Source organism: Acomys russatus, chromosome 1 (assembly GCF_903995435.1).
Source record: "Acomys russatus chromosome 1, mAcoRus1.1, whole genome shotgun sequence".
NCBI classification, from domain to species: domain Eukaryota; kingdom Metazoa; phylum Chordata; class Mammalia; order Rodentia; family Muridae; genus Acomys; species Acomys russatus.
This window is the reverse complement of record NC_067137.1, coordinates 6,967,103-6,984,174: the sequence shown is the minus strand read 5'-3', so window position 1 is coordinate 6,984,174 and position 17,072 is coordinate 6,967,103. Positions and strand designations below refer to the sequence as shown.

The following is a 17,072-nucleotide window of genomic DNA, read 5'->3' as shown; positions in this document are numbered from 1 at the left end:
AGGGCAAGAGGGCTCTTACACCTGAGGCTCCTGGCCTGGTAGCTGGAGACACAGTCCTTTTCACTCATCACGTACAGTGGAGTGGGTACTATGCCGTGAGTGCATGGGTCCCACCTTTAAAATCCCCTCCCCCTCCCCCATCTTTCAGGCATGGCAAGTCGCCTGCTGGGGCCATCATTTGAGCCTTACCTGTTGCCAGAACTGACCAGATATGACTGTGAGGTGAACGTCCCTGTGCCTGGAAGCTCCACACTCCTGCAGGGGAGGGACCTCCTCAGAGCTCTGGACCAGGCCACCTGAGCCAGGGCCTTTGGCCGGGCGTGTCCCTGCCCTGCCATCATGTCCTGCCAGCTTCACCTTCCATCTGTGTTGCAACTAGGTATCTCTAACACCAGCACACTTCTTCCGAGATGTACTCGCCTGGCCTGTGTGGCCGGGTCACCAAGCAGTGGCCTTTATCTGACATGCTCACTTTATTATCCATGTTTTAAAAATACATAGTTGTTTTATCTGCTGTGTTTTTACTGTCAATGAAAATGTTCTGAAATTTTATAAGATTTCTCCCACCCTCCCTTGAATTACTTCTAATTTATAATCCCCAACAGTTTCTTTCTCGCATTCAGTCTCTGCACTAACAAGCGTGGTGGATGTTGGCTCTCCTGAGGGAAAGCTTCGGCTTCACTCAGCTGAAAAGTGTTTCTGCCCTTGTTGTTGCCAAAGAGAAAAGGATTTTACTTTTTACTTTCCAAGCTCCACTGTTCTCTCTCTCTCTCTCTCTCTCTCTCTCTCTCTCTCTCTCTCTCTCTCTCTCTCTCTCTCTCTCTCTCTCTCTCTCTCTCTCTCTCTCTCTCTCTCTTGCACACACACACACACTAATCGCCATATTGTAAAATTTAGTGCTATTTTTAAAGCTAATTCTATGCTCTGATTTTTCATGACTGATGGGGCAAAGACAAAACAAAACAAGAACCAATGTGAAGGGTGCCCTCTGAGGTCACCTGGGAAGCTACCTGGTGGCTTTCCTAAACCGTTTGGTGGTGTCCCATCTCACCCCCAGGTCCAGTGGATTTTTTTTTTCTTTTTACTATTGCTCAAAAGCAAAACAGGTTTGTTTGTTTGTTTGTTTGTTTTTTTAAGGAAAATTTATGTCTGGGCTTAGTGTTTATCATATATGTGGGTACTTTTGAATATCTAAAAACTTAGAAATGGAACCCTGCTCACAGAAATCCCTTTAACAATCTTTTTAGTGCTATTAATTTTATTTTTCTGTGTTCTGGACACTATAGAACTGTAGTGTGCTCCTACAGGCCTGTACTAACATCGCTACCTATCTTCTCTCTCTCTCTTTCTTTCTCTCTGGTGACTTTTTTGCTTCTGTGATATGCCGTAGGTGTGATAAGCAGTCCCAGGAGTGGAGTCAGTAAGGGGGAGCCCTGCGAGCTCTCTCCTCTCTTCCTCGTGTTCTCTGTGTGTTGTGTATGTATGCATCGTGATTGTGGCCACAAGGGCACTGATGGCATGCTGCGGGTGGGAAGGAAGCGCTTTCAACTTTTTCACGTCTCGTTGCTAGCCCTTCAAGCGCACTGAGCTAGGTGGCTCTACCGATCCCTCATGCGGCACATTTGGGTATTTCCACAGCTACCATGAAATGGTTTTAACAGGGAATTCACAAAGCAAATGAGGGTTCAGAAATAGTGTAGTGACCCAGTCCTTGGAGCTAAACTGGGAGAGGGTGCCAGGTGGAGGGTAGCAGGTCTGACCAGCCCTACACCCTGCCACAGCCACACCCACAGCTTGCAGGGGCGGATGGCCCTGTACAGCCAAGGTGCAGCACCCACAGCTGGCGAGCAGCAGGCAGACCTCTGTCAATGGCCTCTAGCTGAGGTCTCTCAGTCACAAGAAGTGACATGACTAGGTAGAAAGCACTGAAAATAATGTTCCCAGAGCACTTTGTAACTCACTGAGGAAGAAAGATAACACCTTTTGGGGTTGTGACACCAATCAACATAAGATGTTGTTGACTTGGATACAATAAAACTTTAAATATACACAAAGCCCTCAGGCAAGGATGCAGTAAGCTTAAAAAGGACTTACTGCTCAAACCAAAAATTAGCGTGCAAAGTCACTCTACCTAACATTACCTAGGCATGGTGGTGTCCAAGTCCACACTGGTGCGCAGCGTGGCCCGACACACAGTGACAGAACTTGAAGGGTTATTGACATGAAACTGCTGGTATTTGATTTCCTGTGTTGTTGCCTCAGCATTAAGGGCATTTTTCCCTTTGCAGTTTTACTAAAAACACTCTGAGAAATATTCCGAGCTTCATAGTAACCTTTCCTGTCAATGTAACAACTTCATGAACATTACTGCATTGTCAAATTCCTACTGATGACATTATAACTGTACGGGAGCTTAACTTTATAAGGAAATGTATTTTGACACTGATATCTTATTAAAGTATTCTGATCCTATTACTGCTGGTGCCTCTTGTTTCCTGTGCATTTATCGTGGGCTGCTGAAGTGCTTATTCAGTAGAATACAGAAATGAACACTAGAACCGGACTGGACCAACCAGATGAGATCACCCCACAGGAAGTCTGATGAAGGGAGGGAGAGAGACATTTGTGCCTGGCTATTGCCTAAGCCAGACACCTTACACTACCTTCCACATGTCTGCAGATACTGTGTGTCTAGGAAGAGCCCTTTCTCTGTATGCTAAGAGAAATGGAAGAAGCCATGGTCTCTACCTTCAGAAAGCCACATGAGACACTGAGGAGCGTGCTGGTTCTGTGTCTTCACACTGTTCATCCAGCAGAGGTTCCAAGGAGAAGGGCATCCTGGGCCCAGGCCAGGAAGGACTTCAGTGTGGAGCCACGGTCTTTCTAGGTAGACTGTAGGTAGAAGAGAGAAAGACAGCTTCTGCCCGGGACACAACACAGAAGCCCAGGGCTGGGTATGGGCCTCATGGCTCCCTATTCCAATGGCAGCTTCTGTCAAAGTCATCAAGCAGGTTATCTTTGTGGGGGGATGGAGAAGGGGAGGGAGAAGGCAAGCAGCATCTCTATTCCCAATAGGCAGCCCTATGACCAGCGGTCCCAACATCTCTTTGTATGACTGATGTTGCGGGCTCATATTTACCTTGTTAGCGCCAATCATCCTGAGCAATGCTGTGAGGATGCATTTCGTGAATGAAACCAGGACTCACCGTGACCTTCGTGTGCCCTAGCTCACTTGTAGGGGACACACAGCTCAAGTCCAGTGCTGCCCTTCCTTCATGCCCTGAAACTGGCTATGAGATACATCCTATGTTGGGCCCATTTACACTTTCAAATAGAAAATTCCTATTTGAGCTCAAGACTTGGTTTGGTGATTGCTCTTGTAGAAGACCTGGGTTGGATTCCCAACTTACAACTACCTGTACAACTACCCACTTCTGGTCTTCACACATGCACACATGTGAGCAAAACACATATATCATATAAAATAATAAATAAATCTAAAAGAAAAATTGTTTTAAAACGACCACTCCAGGCAGTGTTAGTTTAACTCTAGACCTTCTGGAGTTGTTTTGTTTGTTTGTTTGTTTGTTTGTTTGTTTGTTTGTTTTTGCTTCTGACATTTTTCTCTTGACTTGGTTTCTGGACCTTGAGATGGATTATCTGGACCCAGCCAGGCTCCTTCTCACCTTCATCCGCCATCTTGGGCTTACTGAAAAACCTCACCAATTCTTTTCCTAAGCCCTTCTGAGAATGGCACACGTCACCTCAAGGAACAGATCAACTCAGGGCACAAGCAAATTCAGGCCTCAAGCCTGGAGGAGTAACTTCCTGGTCCCCAGAGTCTACAGTGGGCCTAAATGGCCTATAATGGTGTTCTTCAGTCTTAACCATTCCTAAAAGCTGTGATTGATGTACTAGGCCCTGGTGGAGTGGGCACAGTGTCTAGCATCTCTCACTTCCAGGTCCAGTAAGCAAGCAAAGGGAAGTATGAGGATGCCACTGTTCCCCATGGACCAGTAGGAGTTCGGTCTTTTGGGGGGAGGGGTGGTATGAGAGTGAAAGACACAGAGCCCACCCCAGCCATGACTGCTTCATGTTTTGCCTCAAGGCATCCAGGGAAGACTGGTTTAGGAGCAGCTTTGTGCCTGCACGAGATGTGCTCAGCAGCAGGGTCAAGTCCCTACACAGGAATGACAGCTGTGGAGCCTCTGAGCTCCTCCTGGTATAGATGTGTTCTCTGTCAATGGGCATGCTATCTTGGCATTGCTCTAGCTGGTAGCCTCCAGCTCAGAACGCTCTCTGGAAGGGGGACTCAGACCCCAAGGCTAGAGTACCAGGGCTCGACCAGCCCCCTCCCCTCACAGCAGGACAAACAGTGGGCTAGCTGAAGACATGATGCAGACTCATTTCCTTTATGATGTTTAAGCTTCAACTGACTCCTGCCTCTTCCTCTTTGCTTGCCCATCCTGGGCTTTTGTGAAAGAATGTGTGCTCTGTAGAAGAGTGGTCAGACTAACCTGTTCTTTCTTCTCTGAGGCAGGGGTAGCTCTGGATCATCAAGGCAGGGATGATTGTTTTAACACAGAGTGACTGTGGATGCTGACGGGGGCCTAGAGAGGGTTAAACCCAGACTCAGGCTAAGTTTCCGACTTCTGTTTTTTCTAGCTAGAGAGACTTGAATGCCGTGGAAGCAAAGCCTTTAAGGGACCTGCTCATAGTCATACAGACATTGAGAGACAGGGCTGGGGTGCAGAGCTCAGCCTAGCATCATAGGGACAAGGACCAGTTTCCTAGCCAGGGAGGAAGTAGATGGGACCTCTCACACTTTGCCTATTCCCCAGCATGGCCTTATAGGTCTCCAGCCTCTTCCTGTTCCTCTACCAAGGGTACTTTCCAATTCTAAAATGATGGAAATGTCACCTCTGCTTTTTTTTTGGGGGGGGGGGTAATGTTCCATTAAACCTAGTGACCCCTTAAGCGAACTGCTTGGCCATTGGGTAACTAACCTCAGTGAAATTTCAATTGATTCTTTCTCTTATGGACCAAATCTCCTTTGGCTTCATAGGCCAGGGCAGGGCTGAAGATGCACACTTTGGGAGAAATAATGAGCAGTTGGTGTTTTAGTCCATGAGAGGGGATGAAAAATGAGAGAAGATAAAGCAATGAGTGCAGAGGTCCTCGGAGAGGGCCCAGGGCCGCCTGGGCACCGAGCCGAGTGGGACTAAGGAGGAATGGTAAACAGCAAGACTTCACCATTGAACAGGAAGCCAAAAGCCAAAACAACAGTGCCTCACCCAAGAGGGGACCGTGGCCACAAGCTGGCCTCACACTGGGATGGGAGGTTAGACAAAGAGAGTGAATGGTCTCCAGAACTTGCTACCCCGCAGGCCATTGTTGGAACAGTCTGGGTGGGGAGTTGAGGCCAGGAACAGCCAAGTGAGCGAGCTGGGGTGGGGATACATGGACTGCAATGCCACGGCTCTTCCAAGAAGTTCGCTGGGAAGTGGTGCAGGGAAAGAGTTGGGCTGGCACACGTGTGTCACTGGAATGAGCAGGCTTTCGAAACAGGGTCTCTCTGTGTAGCCCTGGCTATCCTGGACTCACTCTGTAGACCAGGCTGGCCTCGAACTCACAGTGATCTGCCTGCCCCTGCCTCCCGAGTGCTGGGATTACAGGAGTGGTGGCTTTCATTTTTAATAGTAAATAAATTTATAGTTGTATCTTTATAGAGAAGTCAAGAGTCTTATAAGTTCTTGCCCTCCACTTCCCTTTGTTATCATTACTACAGTATATATGCCACAATTAATTAGCCAACATCGATACATTATTTAACGTTTGTACTGTATGGGCATGAGAGATGACTAAGTAGTTACGAGCACTAGCTGCTTTTCCAGAGGACCTAGATTCAAGTCCTAGCACCCACACAGTGGTCTATAAACTTCAGTCTCAGATGATCTGGCACCCTCTTCTGGCCTCCATGGGTCTGCATGCGTATGGTACATATACACACATGCAGGCAAAACACCGTATGCATAAAATAAGCCAATATCAATTTTAAAATACTGGATGCAAACTTTTTACTTCCTATTTCTTCGGTTCTTAACCTAGTTTATTCTTGCTCCTCCCTTGTTCTTTAGTTTCCATTTTAGCGTTCTATCAAAAGCACATTCCATTGGGCATGACTGTGTCCTTAAGCCTCTCCTGCATTTTGCTGTGTGGTTTGGTTTGGGGGTTTGAGGTTTCAGTTTTGGTTTGGTTTAGATTGGAGTTCCGGGGGTTGGTGGTTGGTTGGTTGGTTGATTTTGGTTTTGGTTTTTCAAGACAAGGTTTCTCTATGTAGCCCCGACTGTCCTGAAACTTACTCTGTAGAGAAAAGGCTGGCTTTAACGCAGAGATTCTCCTGCCTCTGCCTCCCGAGTGCCTGGCCTTTGCTGTGTGTTGATGACCCTGAGTTTTGGGACATATGCCCTGCAGAACATCCTCTTATTCAGCTCTTCTCTCTCTCTCTCTCTCTCTCTCTCTCTCTCTCTCTCTCTCTCTCTCTCTCTCTCTCTCTCTCGGTCTTCTGGCTAGACAGAGGTGATGGGCATGGAAAGAGTGTTCTCTTGTTACCTTACAGCAAGGGCACACGCGATCACCACAGCTTATGATGGCTGATGTGAACCTTGATTCCCCCACTGAGGTCATGTTTGTCATCTCCCTAATGAAAACACGCTGCTTTTTTTTTTTTAATGGGGTGTTGTGTATTAGGAAATGTTTACATGGCGGCGATGGAGGAAGCACACGATAAGGTCAGAAAAGAGAAGAAATATTTGCAAGAGCAAAGATGAAGTGTAGAAATACAGTGTTATCAGAGGCCTTTTCTACTACCTGTCTTAGCTCTCAAATAACAACAGAGTCCTACTAGGTCTATTTAACAAGCTTTAGGCTCTATAACTGGGCAGGTATTAATATTCTAAGCCAATTATGTTAGTTTGGCTACTTTCAAGCCATATGCCCTTTCACTTGCTATCTCAGTCTTGCCTTGGCGTTCTGCTGTAACTCTCCTCCTCCTCCTCATGGTGATGTCTCCCCTCTCTCTCTCTCTCTCTCTCTCTCTCTCTCTCTCTCTCTCTCTCTCTCTCCCCTACTCCTTGCTAAAATCAGAAGTCCAGCCTTCCTACTTCCTCTGCCCAGTCATCAGCTGTCCAGCTTCCTTATTAACCAATCAGCGATAACTGGGGAGCACTGTTCACACATCACTGATACAGGAGCATCATCATAGAAACATCAGTGGCCACAACCAGACTGAGACCAGATCTCAGGGCCCAGAAATCAGCATCTGAATACACAGTGCACAAGACCAACCCCCAACAATAAAGGAAAGGCTGGGTGAATGCTGAGAGAAGCCAGTGTGCCATGGAATGTGAGGGGGGAGGGACATTGGGGGGATAGAGGTAAAGGCAGCTTGTCCTTCTGACAGAGGGACATTGGGAAAGGGACATAGTCAGCCAGGTGGGATTAGTGGTGGGAAGATGATGAGAGAGTTCCTGCCTGATTGTCCATCATCCCGAGAGGAAGCCATGAGCTGAGAGTGAGGCTGTTGGAAGTTTGAGGAGACACAAGCGTGGACTACTTATAGTAGAAGCTTGGGTTGCTGACCAGTATCAGAGGTGTGATGGAGAGTGATGGGCATACATGGACCTAGTGTTGCAGTCAGTGAAAGGAGAATGGGCAAACACTTGAGTCGGCCAGGATGAGGGCTCAGCCAGTAGGATACATGAAAGGAATGTAAGAATGTCGCAAAGAGGGCCTGTGAGATGGCTCAGTGGGTAAAGGCACGTTTTGCCAAGCCTGAAAGACTGCATTTTACCCTGGGGATCCAGTTCAATCCTCAGGACCCATGTGGTAAAAGGAGAGAAGTGACCCCTGCAAGTTGTCCTGTGACCCCTCCCCCACTTGTGAACCACAGCATGCATTGCCCTGCCTTCCCAACACACACAAAGTAAATAAATATTCTTTAAAGTGAATGTTCCAATAAGAAGGTCCATTATTCTAGGCACGGTGGCATATGCCTTTAATCCCAGCACTCAGGAGGCAGAGGCAAGTGGATCTCTGTGAGAGCGAAGCCAGCCTGGTCTACAAAGTGAATTCTAGGAGAGCCAGGGCTACAAAGAGAAACCCTGTCTCAAAAAAAGCCATTATCAGAGAAAAGGAGACTTCAGAAGTTAACCACAGGGGCCAGTGATACCATATCGAAGTATTTATTCTAAAAAAAGTAAAAATACTAAGTTCATACAAGCTCTGCCCACAAATGCCTAAGTACCATTTTTCAAAATCACCAGGAAACAAAACTAGCCTGTCGTTAGCAGGAATACAGATCACGGTAGCTGTGGCACAGCTCTACAGTGAAATGGACACACTGAGCTCGAAGAGGAGTAAGCAGGACTCCAGCAACAGGGCGGGGGAGCCCAGAGGTGTTAGTACAATGAAAGAAGATGGCCAAAACAGTACATTCTCCCTCATTCTGTGTATGCCGTGCTCTGAAAAGGAAAAAAAAAAAAATATATATATATATATACATATACATATATATATATATATGTATATATATATAAAATGGAGAACAGTTCTTTGTCAGAACATAGGGGTAAGGAACAGTTGGAATATAAAGGGACACTGTCAGATAGTTCTTTTTAAAAATTGGAATTATTCTATATGCTATTTATGATTTTGAGGATTTACACACACAACAACATAATAGAAGGGGGACTTTTTACAATGTGTGAACTTTAAGATGAGAGCAAGATTTGAAGTTTCAGAAGTGGTTGAAATAAATAAAGGAGAAGGTCCGAGAGAATCTTGCCCTGGTCCAGGGGAGAGTAGACGCCAGAGAGAGCGAGAAGGACCCTGGAGGATAAAGATCATGACCCCCGCTGGAGGGGGCGCCGGCAACTCTGGCCATCAGTGGGGAGGGGAGCGAGAAGTGATTACAAAGCAAACAGAGCTCCGGAGAGTCCAGTGCGAAGACCTGGAGCGTGCTGAGGAGTGAGGAGGTGTGCAGGACCCTGGGACGAGGGACAAGTGGTGACTGGTGGCCTGGAAGGCTTGGTCTGTCCTGACTTTGAGGAGCGCTGTGAATCACTGTCATGGTCTTGCAGAGGCTCAAGGCTGGGGCAAACCTCTCCTGAAAGCTGAAAGTGCTGGCATTACAGAGAGCTTCTGACGTTTCCTGGCTATCTATGAGAACTTCCATGCTTGCCTCATATCCTAGAGCATGGAAGGGCCAGCACACACGTGCACTCTGAATATGTGGCTTTGTATGTGCTTAACTTTGCTTTCTAGAGGTAAGTATAAGAGTTGCCGGAGCAGCTCCCTCTCCCTCTATGTGATCTGGGCTTTAACCCCTATGAGGGGGCCCAGTACTTGGACAAAGAGAAAAAGGAGACAGTTGCAGCTAGGAGACCCAATTGGCTCCAAACAAAGAACACTTCCCAAGCCTCATTAGCCTGGGTGAGGTGAGGTCAGCTGGGTATGAACACTGACACTGCTCAGGGAGCCCCAAGGCGGCGCTCCGCCGTTCAACCCTGCATGATGAAGATGACTCAGATGGAGGTAGGTTGGCCAGGAGTGGGCTTGAAAATGCAAAAATCTGTGTGTTCGTTCCTGTTGCTTAAATCCCAGAGCACTGACCGCACCAGCCAGTGCCACCCCGGGCTGAGCCCAGGTCCTGGGGCGAGTTATGGGCACATTCTAACTAACTGGAGGGGGGAGGGGTGGAATTACAATGCTAGCAAGAGAGTGAACTCATTTGTTTAATAAAATGACAACAATGTGACCCTGCTCTCCACTAATAAAACCAAAACCAGGCCTGGGTCTAAAGGAATTGGCAATCCTACAGTATTATGTACAGCTAGGTAGCCCCTACATATTACGTCCTTCTCTGGGCACCGTGCTTTAACAGAGTGTTGGCTCTGTCTTTTAATAATTAAACTTTATTATACAACCCAACTATCTTACACAAGAGGGAAAAAAGGTTAAAGGGAAACAAGAGTGAACCTTCTGGTATCCGCTCCACGAGACGGGTCCCTAGGTGTCTCTGGCCTGTGCACTGGTCTGGCCTGTTCGCGGGTCCTCTTTTCAATCTATATGAGCACAGGCCCAGTCTTAAGCTGTTGCTCCTTTCTCCTCTCTGTCTGCCTGTCTCTCACATGCAAGGGGCAGTCTCCACCTCCCATTGAGGGTCGATCAGAAACACAATAGTCCAGGTGGAGTCCTTGGTCCCCTTCTTGAATTCTAGGCCCAGGATGGCTCCACCCAGTCTATCTCAAGGTTAATTTCAGGGAGTATCCCTGGTATGTCCAAGGGCAAAGCCTCCCAAGACTGCTTTTACCTGTGACAAAGTTTACAATCCTTTCCACAACAGAGATGTAGAAAAAACAGAAATGGATTCAAAGAAAGATGACCAGCATGGCAAAGAAACTCTCAGCTATGTTACCAACCTTAATTAAAGTAGATAATGAAGTTTTTCCAGAGATGTTAAGATTCAGGGGCGCTCAGAAGCCCACCTTCAGATACTTGGAAAGGCACGTGGCTCTTCCAGGTGCTCCACAGGATGGACACGGGCCTCCCGAGGAGGGGCAGGGCTCTGTCTGTGCAGGTGCATTCAGAGCCAGCTCACCCCTCTCCCTTCACCCTTCACCCTTCACCCCTCACCTTCATGTTTTCTCAGTATGATGAAGAAAGCATGGCAGAGAATAGCATGTCCTACAGAGATGTGGGAAGGTTAAAAGCTGCCCTTTCAAGTCCACACTAGGGTCTTTGTGCAGGCTATGCCCATCATCAGAGGCGGCTGGCTCCAGAGACCCAGAATGAAGAGAAAGAAACAGTCCTGCACCTGATGTGGAGCAGGAGAAACTGTGAAAATTATGTTCACTGGAGATTTTTTTTTTAAAGTATTTTGTTTTTTTTTGTTTTGTTTTTTGTTTATTTGTTTGTTACTACAGATTTCGGCCGTGTGGCCTATAAGCAGTGCTTTTAAAAACATCCTTGCAGATACTGTGGCACCAGCCTTCAAGTGAGGGACAAAAGTCAGAATGGCCCTGAGAGTGATCCTGGGAGTCCTGAAGTAATCACCTCACACCTGGTGGGTCCCCTCTCTGGTGTCAGCATATCAGTTCCTGGGACAGGCATGTGACATGATCTTTAACTTACATCAAGAGAGAACATGCAGAGAAAGCACATCTTTAACACAGCTCCACTTGACACGGCCAGATGCCTCTGACGGAGGCCGAGAGACAAGTCTGATTTGGCAAATCACTCCCTCATCATCCTCTTCAGGGGGTGTGGTCGGTTCTGCACTCAGGGGTCTGGATCTTGGGGAACCAGTTGATAGCATATACTTCATGCCAAAAGCGGGGGGCAATATGTCTCAATGGTGTTTCCATCAAAGGTTTCTAACCGGATTGAATGATGGGTGACACCTCAGTCAAATCCCAAAGGAGGGACATTCTTCAAACTAATGTCACCACTGTTCCCCAAAGTGCCAGCCTCTCCCAGAACAAGTATGTTGAAAATGGTCTCTATGAAGGATGGACAGAGGACGATGAAATGTAGTGTCACCTCTTAGGATTCAACACCATAAACATGGAAATCTGAACAAAGTAAGGGCTTTTGTTCCAAATAAATAATGTGCCATTTCATTCCAAACAATTGGTTCGTTGGCTTTTTTTTTTTTTTAAGTCTATCCTAGTAATTTAAAAAACAGTTTTGAGGGGAAAAGTTGGGAGCGAGTCTGACAAGCATTACCTTTGTAAAGAACTAATCCAAATATAAAATTTGTTTAAAAAATGATCCCTGGTAAATATATATATATACACACAAAAATACACACACACACACACATATATATACAAAAATATAAGAAGGCCTGCAAAGCAAAAAGTATGCAAATGAGCAAATTCAAGTGAATATTAACTGATAAAACAACAATATTAATTCAAAGGAAGGGAATATAACGAGTAGATCTAAGTGAAAGCAGACTGTGGGGAGAGATGGCTCAGCAGTTAGGAGAAAAGGGCCCAGGTTCAGGCCCCAGCACCCACATGGCAGCTTATAATCACTTGTAACTCTAGGTCCTGGGATCTAACCTTTTGGTTTTTGTAGCCACTACACACATAGGTGGGCACACTACACACATTACAATTAAATAAAGAAATCTATAAAGCAATAACCAGGTAGTTTAAGGATTGACATATAGTAAATAATAGCACAAAGATGGGAAATATAAATAGAATTAAGTAGGGTATAGCTTTGAATTATCTAGAACATAGTAAATATTCTAATTGTATTAGGCCTTAACAAGTGATTGGGTGTATATTGTGAGCACACTGGTGATCACAGAAGAATTCAAAGCTATGTATGACAAGATAAGTAGGGAAACTTTAATTACATTTTTAAAAGTATGTTGGGTGTTTTTGGAAGAGCAAAAAGAGAGAATTAACTGAGAGTAGTGGGACAAATAGGAGCTAACCAGCAAGATGTTAGATTATAGAATAATTATTAATATATTAGTGATTATATAAAGTATACGCAGGCTAACTATCCCCATTAAGTGGCAAACATTACACCAAGTTAAGGAAATACAAGGCAATTTCACCAGAGGCTTGCTTGATAAATAAAGGTGCAGACAAGAGAAGAGAAAAGGACAAAAAAAGATACAGTGCAGATGCTAAGCAAAGAAAGGGCTGGAACCCACACCAGTGCCTGACTGGAAGGCTGTAGAGAAGAAATGCCCAAAACAAACAAACAAAACCCCAAACTCCGAGCGTGAGCATGGTTCACAGCAGCGAAAGGGTCTGTGCCTCAGTGGGGCCGTCATGCCGGCCAGCCTGTTGGTGGTCCTGTTTGTTCTGGCGTGGGATTAAACTGAAGGCCTTGTATGAGCTGCGCGTGCTTTCTCCTAATAATCCCGTATATACATACGCCTGATAAACCTACTGGAAACAGAGAAAACCTACGATCCTAGTAGGAGATTTTTTATCACATGTCAGTCCAACTCTGGCCAAGCAAGTAGGAAAGACACGAGGGTCAAGATTAGAGACTTATCCGGAAGACACAAACAATATTTATACAGTATCAACTAGAAAGAAAAGTTTTAAAAAAACAGTCGAAAGACTTGAATAGATCATTTTTCTAAAGAAAAAGACAAATGGCAAATCAACTTCAGCACTCCTTACTGTCTTCAGGAAATGCAGATTACAACCACAACAAAGTAGCACTTCACACAGCGGTGAAGCCTGCGTGGACAGCGCTGCTGGTGGGGCGTGAAGTTGTACAGGCCTTTGGAAACCTTCTAGAAACTTCTCTGAACAGAGCTGCCACCCAGTCCTGCTGCTCCACTCCAGAGCACAGACCCAGGAGAGTTAAAAACCCATTTGCACGGAGAAACTTTGTACTCGCATTGTTTGTAGCGGCATCATTCAGAACTGTCCAAAGTGGAAATGGCCCACGTAGCCCCTAGCTACGCGTGGGCTGGGAATACGAGGGGATATTATCAATCACAGAGACGTGGGGAAGTACTGGAAGAATCTCCAAACCTGCCGAGTGGGAGAGGCTGAGGAGAAGGCCCCGAGCTGCACAGCTTTGCTTAGATGAAATTTTCAGAACAGGTAAATCTATAGACAGAAAGTAAATCCATGGCTTCCAAGGGCTGAGAAAAGGGAAAATGACAATGCTTTGTCCTTGGGACTGTGGAAACGTAGAATGAGACATGATTTCATTGTTCTGTTAATACACTAAAAACCACTGAACTGTACATCTTAAAGGATAACTACTGCGGCAGGTGGATTCTTATCCCTGAGAAAACAAAATAATGATATAACAAGTTAAAGTACATAACTAAGAAACAAGAGCTAGTTGAAACACTCTTTGCCCTACAAACTGCAAAACAGGCATTTTTGAGGGCCATGTGGTAATTTCCTGAGGCCACAATACCAGCCCTGAGCAAACTAAAACACATTTCAAAGGTTCAAAATGACTCAATATATTTCCTGACCACAGGGAAATTATGACACGAATCAATAACCACATGTAAGTTTACGAATCGCTAAGTATTGAATTAAAATGACCCGTGGACAGTAAGAAAGAAGACAGGGAGGAGAGAGAGAGAAGGAGGGAGAGAGGAGGAGGGAGAGGAGGAGGATGGGGCCACTGAGGGCAGGTGAAGTGCTGGCCTGAGGGGGATGTTGGCCCAGGATGCTCGGTTGAGGCCTGGGCACCACCAGAGAGCAAAGGTAGGCAAGCAAGTGAACAGACACTACTACCTGCCAGGCAGAGTGGCTCACGCCTATGATCCTAGCACTCTATAAAAGTTGAGGCAAGAAGCTTGCCGAAGAGCAAGAATACCGCAAGGAAAACAAAATAAAACAAAGAAAATTTAAGTGTTAACAGAAACAGTGAATTTGGTTACAGCAGTGCTTAAAGAGAAACGTAAAGTCCAAAGCCTTAAAGATGACTAGTAGAAACGAGGGCAGCCTGTGGACCAATAATATCCATATTTATAACAAGAAGCTGGCAAGGTGCCACATTATCTGTAATCTCAGCATGTAGGAGACTGAGGCAGGAGAGTCACCAGGAATGACCAGGCCAGCCAGGGTTCCGCCTCAAAACAAAAGCAAAAGCTGAAAAGCGGACAGCACCTACACATAACAGAAAAGAAAAAGAAAGTCATCAAAGCCATAGTTAGCACTTTGAAGATAACAGTAAGATTAGTAAGTAGCCAGCAAGATTTGTCAGGAAGAGTCGGAAGTAAGTAATAATAGAAATTAAAATTTAAAGTTAATACAATCAACATTGGGTTACTACACTAAGTAAAATAGACTAACTCTAGGAAAAATCAAATTAACAAAGAATAAGAAGAATGCACATGAATTCTATCTATCTATCTATCTATCTATCTATCTATCTATCTATCTATCTTTGTGTGAGAGAGAGAGTTTATAAGCATCACCTGAGGCCACAAAGAGCATTGGGTCCCCTGAAACTAGATTGCCAGGTGGCCATGTGTTACCTGCTGTGTACTGAGAGCTGACCCCTGGTCCTCTGCAAGAGCACTACAGTCTCGTAGCCGCCGAGCCTTCTCCTCAGTCCCAGAAAATGTAATTTAAATAACAGTTTCCCACTAGGAAAACTTCAATCCCAGATGTCTTCGGCATTAAATTCTCCCAAGTACTTGAGAAATGTCACTCTATCTCATATTCTTAGAGAATAAAAAGGAAGAAGTGATCTAAGGACATTTAGGAGGCAAAGCTTAACAAGTTCAGGGCAGGAAAGACCCTTACAGAGGGCAGGGTCACAGGCACAGCAGTTCAAACGTCTTTGCCAAGTGCATTGTGAACAAGCCGGGATCAAAGGAACGAAAAGTTATTTCAACACAGAACGATGGATCAATATGATTTAGTGAACTAAGAGGACAAAGGAAACCCTATAGCAACAGACATAGGGAAAGTGTCCATAGTGCATTATTTTCTAATTAGGGATCAACTTCTTCAATGCAATTAAAATTGTTGCCGAAACTCACACTTAACAGTGCGGGGGGGGGGGGGGGGGGGAAGGAAAGCTTTCCCAAGAGAAACAAGACAAGGACTCTTAACCCACACCACTTCAGCTTTAAATGAGACAGAAAAACAAAACAAAACAAAAAACAAAGCCACCTTTCTCCTGCCCTACGCTCACACTGACCGCCACACGCTGACGCATGCCGGGAAGGGTTTTCCCCACAGACTAAGCAAACAGTTCTCCAGAAGACGCCAACTCAATTCATTTCTGACACTATCTGCTGGTGACAGCAGCACCACATCCCACCTGTTGAGAACTCGGTCTCACAAGAATGCCTCCACTTCCGACTTGGACTACGAGTCACCGACGCCACCTCTACTCGGCTAACGCAGTCCCAAGAGCAAAGAAGCTATCCGTGAGCGGTGAGCAGCTGAAAGCACAGGAGGACAGGGTGCAGAGCTTCCACACCCGTCCCGGACCTCGCCGTGTCCGGGAATATGTCCAGCTGTCTGGAAGGCCCTCGAGCCCCCTCCTTGAGGGGGTTTCAAGGAAGCTCCGTTACTCTGGCGTTACTAAGGCGCTGGCTCTTCGCCATCAGCCTTTGCTGCCTCTCCCTCCGCTCGAGTGTGTGTTCCCATACATGAGCATGAGTGTGTGGGGTGAATGTGTGTGTATGTCTGTGCATTTGTGTGTTTGTGGTATGTATGTGTGCTTTGTGTGGTGTGTGTGTGTCTGTGTGTGTGCATGTGTGCACACATGTGCATGAGTATGTGTGGTTGGGTGTGTGCACATGCTCAGGCACGCACATGCCCATGCACGCACCTCTGGATATGAGCAGTGTTAGGTGTTTTCTTTATCAGTTTGGTGATTTTGGGACGAGGTCTTTCCCTGGACCTTGAGCTCACTGAGAAACAGGCTGACCAGCCCTTGAGCCCTGTGATCCCCCGTGTCTTCTTCCTAGCACCGGGGTTCCAGGCACATGGCACCATGCCCAATCTTTTGCATGGCTGCTTGGATCTGAACCCAGTTCTCTGTGGCCTTCCCAGCACCTAAGCATTTCTCTCCCATCTATGACCAGACCCAGCCTGCCTTGCTGCTGAGAGCAGACAAAGGCAGGAGTGTTCTGGGTGCTATGGCTGTAGACCTGAGCAGGTTTTCTTGCCTTATTATTGTATTTCTAGATATACCCAAGAGAAACAGGTACATTGTTCATGAAAAAAAAAAAGAAAAAAGAAAGAAAAGAAAAAAGAAAAACCAAACGGCTTAAGAACATCAATAGCAGGAAAGGAAACAGAATCAAGGTATAGGTGCAAGAATAGGTGAGGACTTTCTGCATATAACACTAAGAGCTCAGAAAATTATTGAAAGAACTGACAAATTTTCAGGAGACAAAGGCAGGTGGATATCTATGAATTTGAGGCCAGCCTGGTCTACATTGTAAGGTTCCATCTCTCTATCTCAGGGGGAGAAAGGGGAGAGAGAGAGAGAGACAGAGAGACAGAGAGAGAGACAGAGAGACAGAGAGACAGAGAGAC

At 46.0% G+C, this 17,072-nt stretch overlaps 1 protein-coding gene across 1 annotated transcript in view; it reads left to right on the top strand.

Moving 5' to 3' along the window:
- Epas1 (endothelial PAS domain protein 1) overlaps positions 1-596 on the top strand; it is an 82,204-nt gene extending 81,608 nt beyond the window's left edge. The window contains exon 16 of the mRNA XM_051159618.1: positions 149-596. Coding sequence (XP_051015575.1) covers positions 149-300 — 152 coding nt within the window. The 3' untranslated portion in view covers positions 301-596. The remainder of the gene's footprint in view (positions 1-148) is intronic.
- The last annotated feature ends 16,476 nt before the right edge of the window (positions 597-17,072 follow it).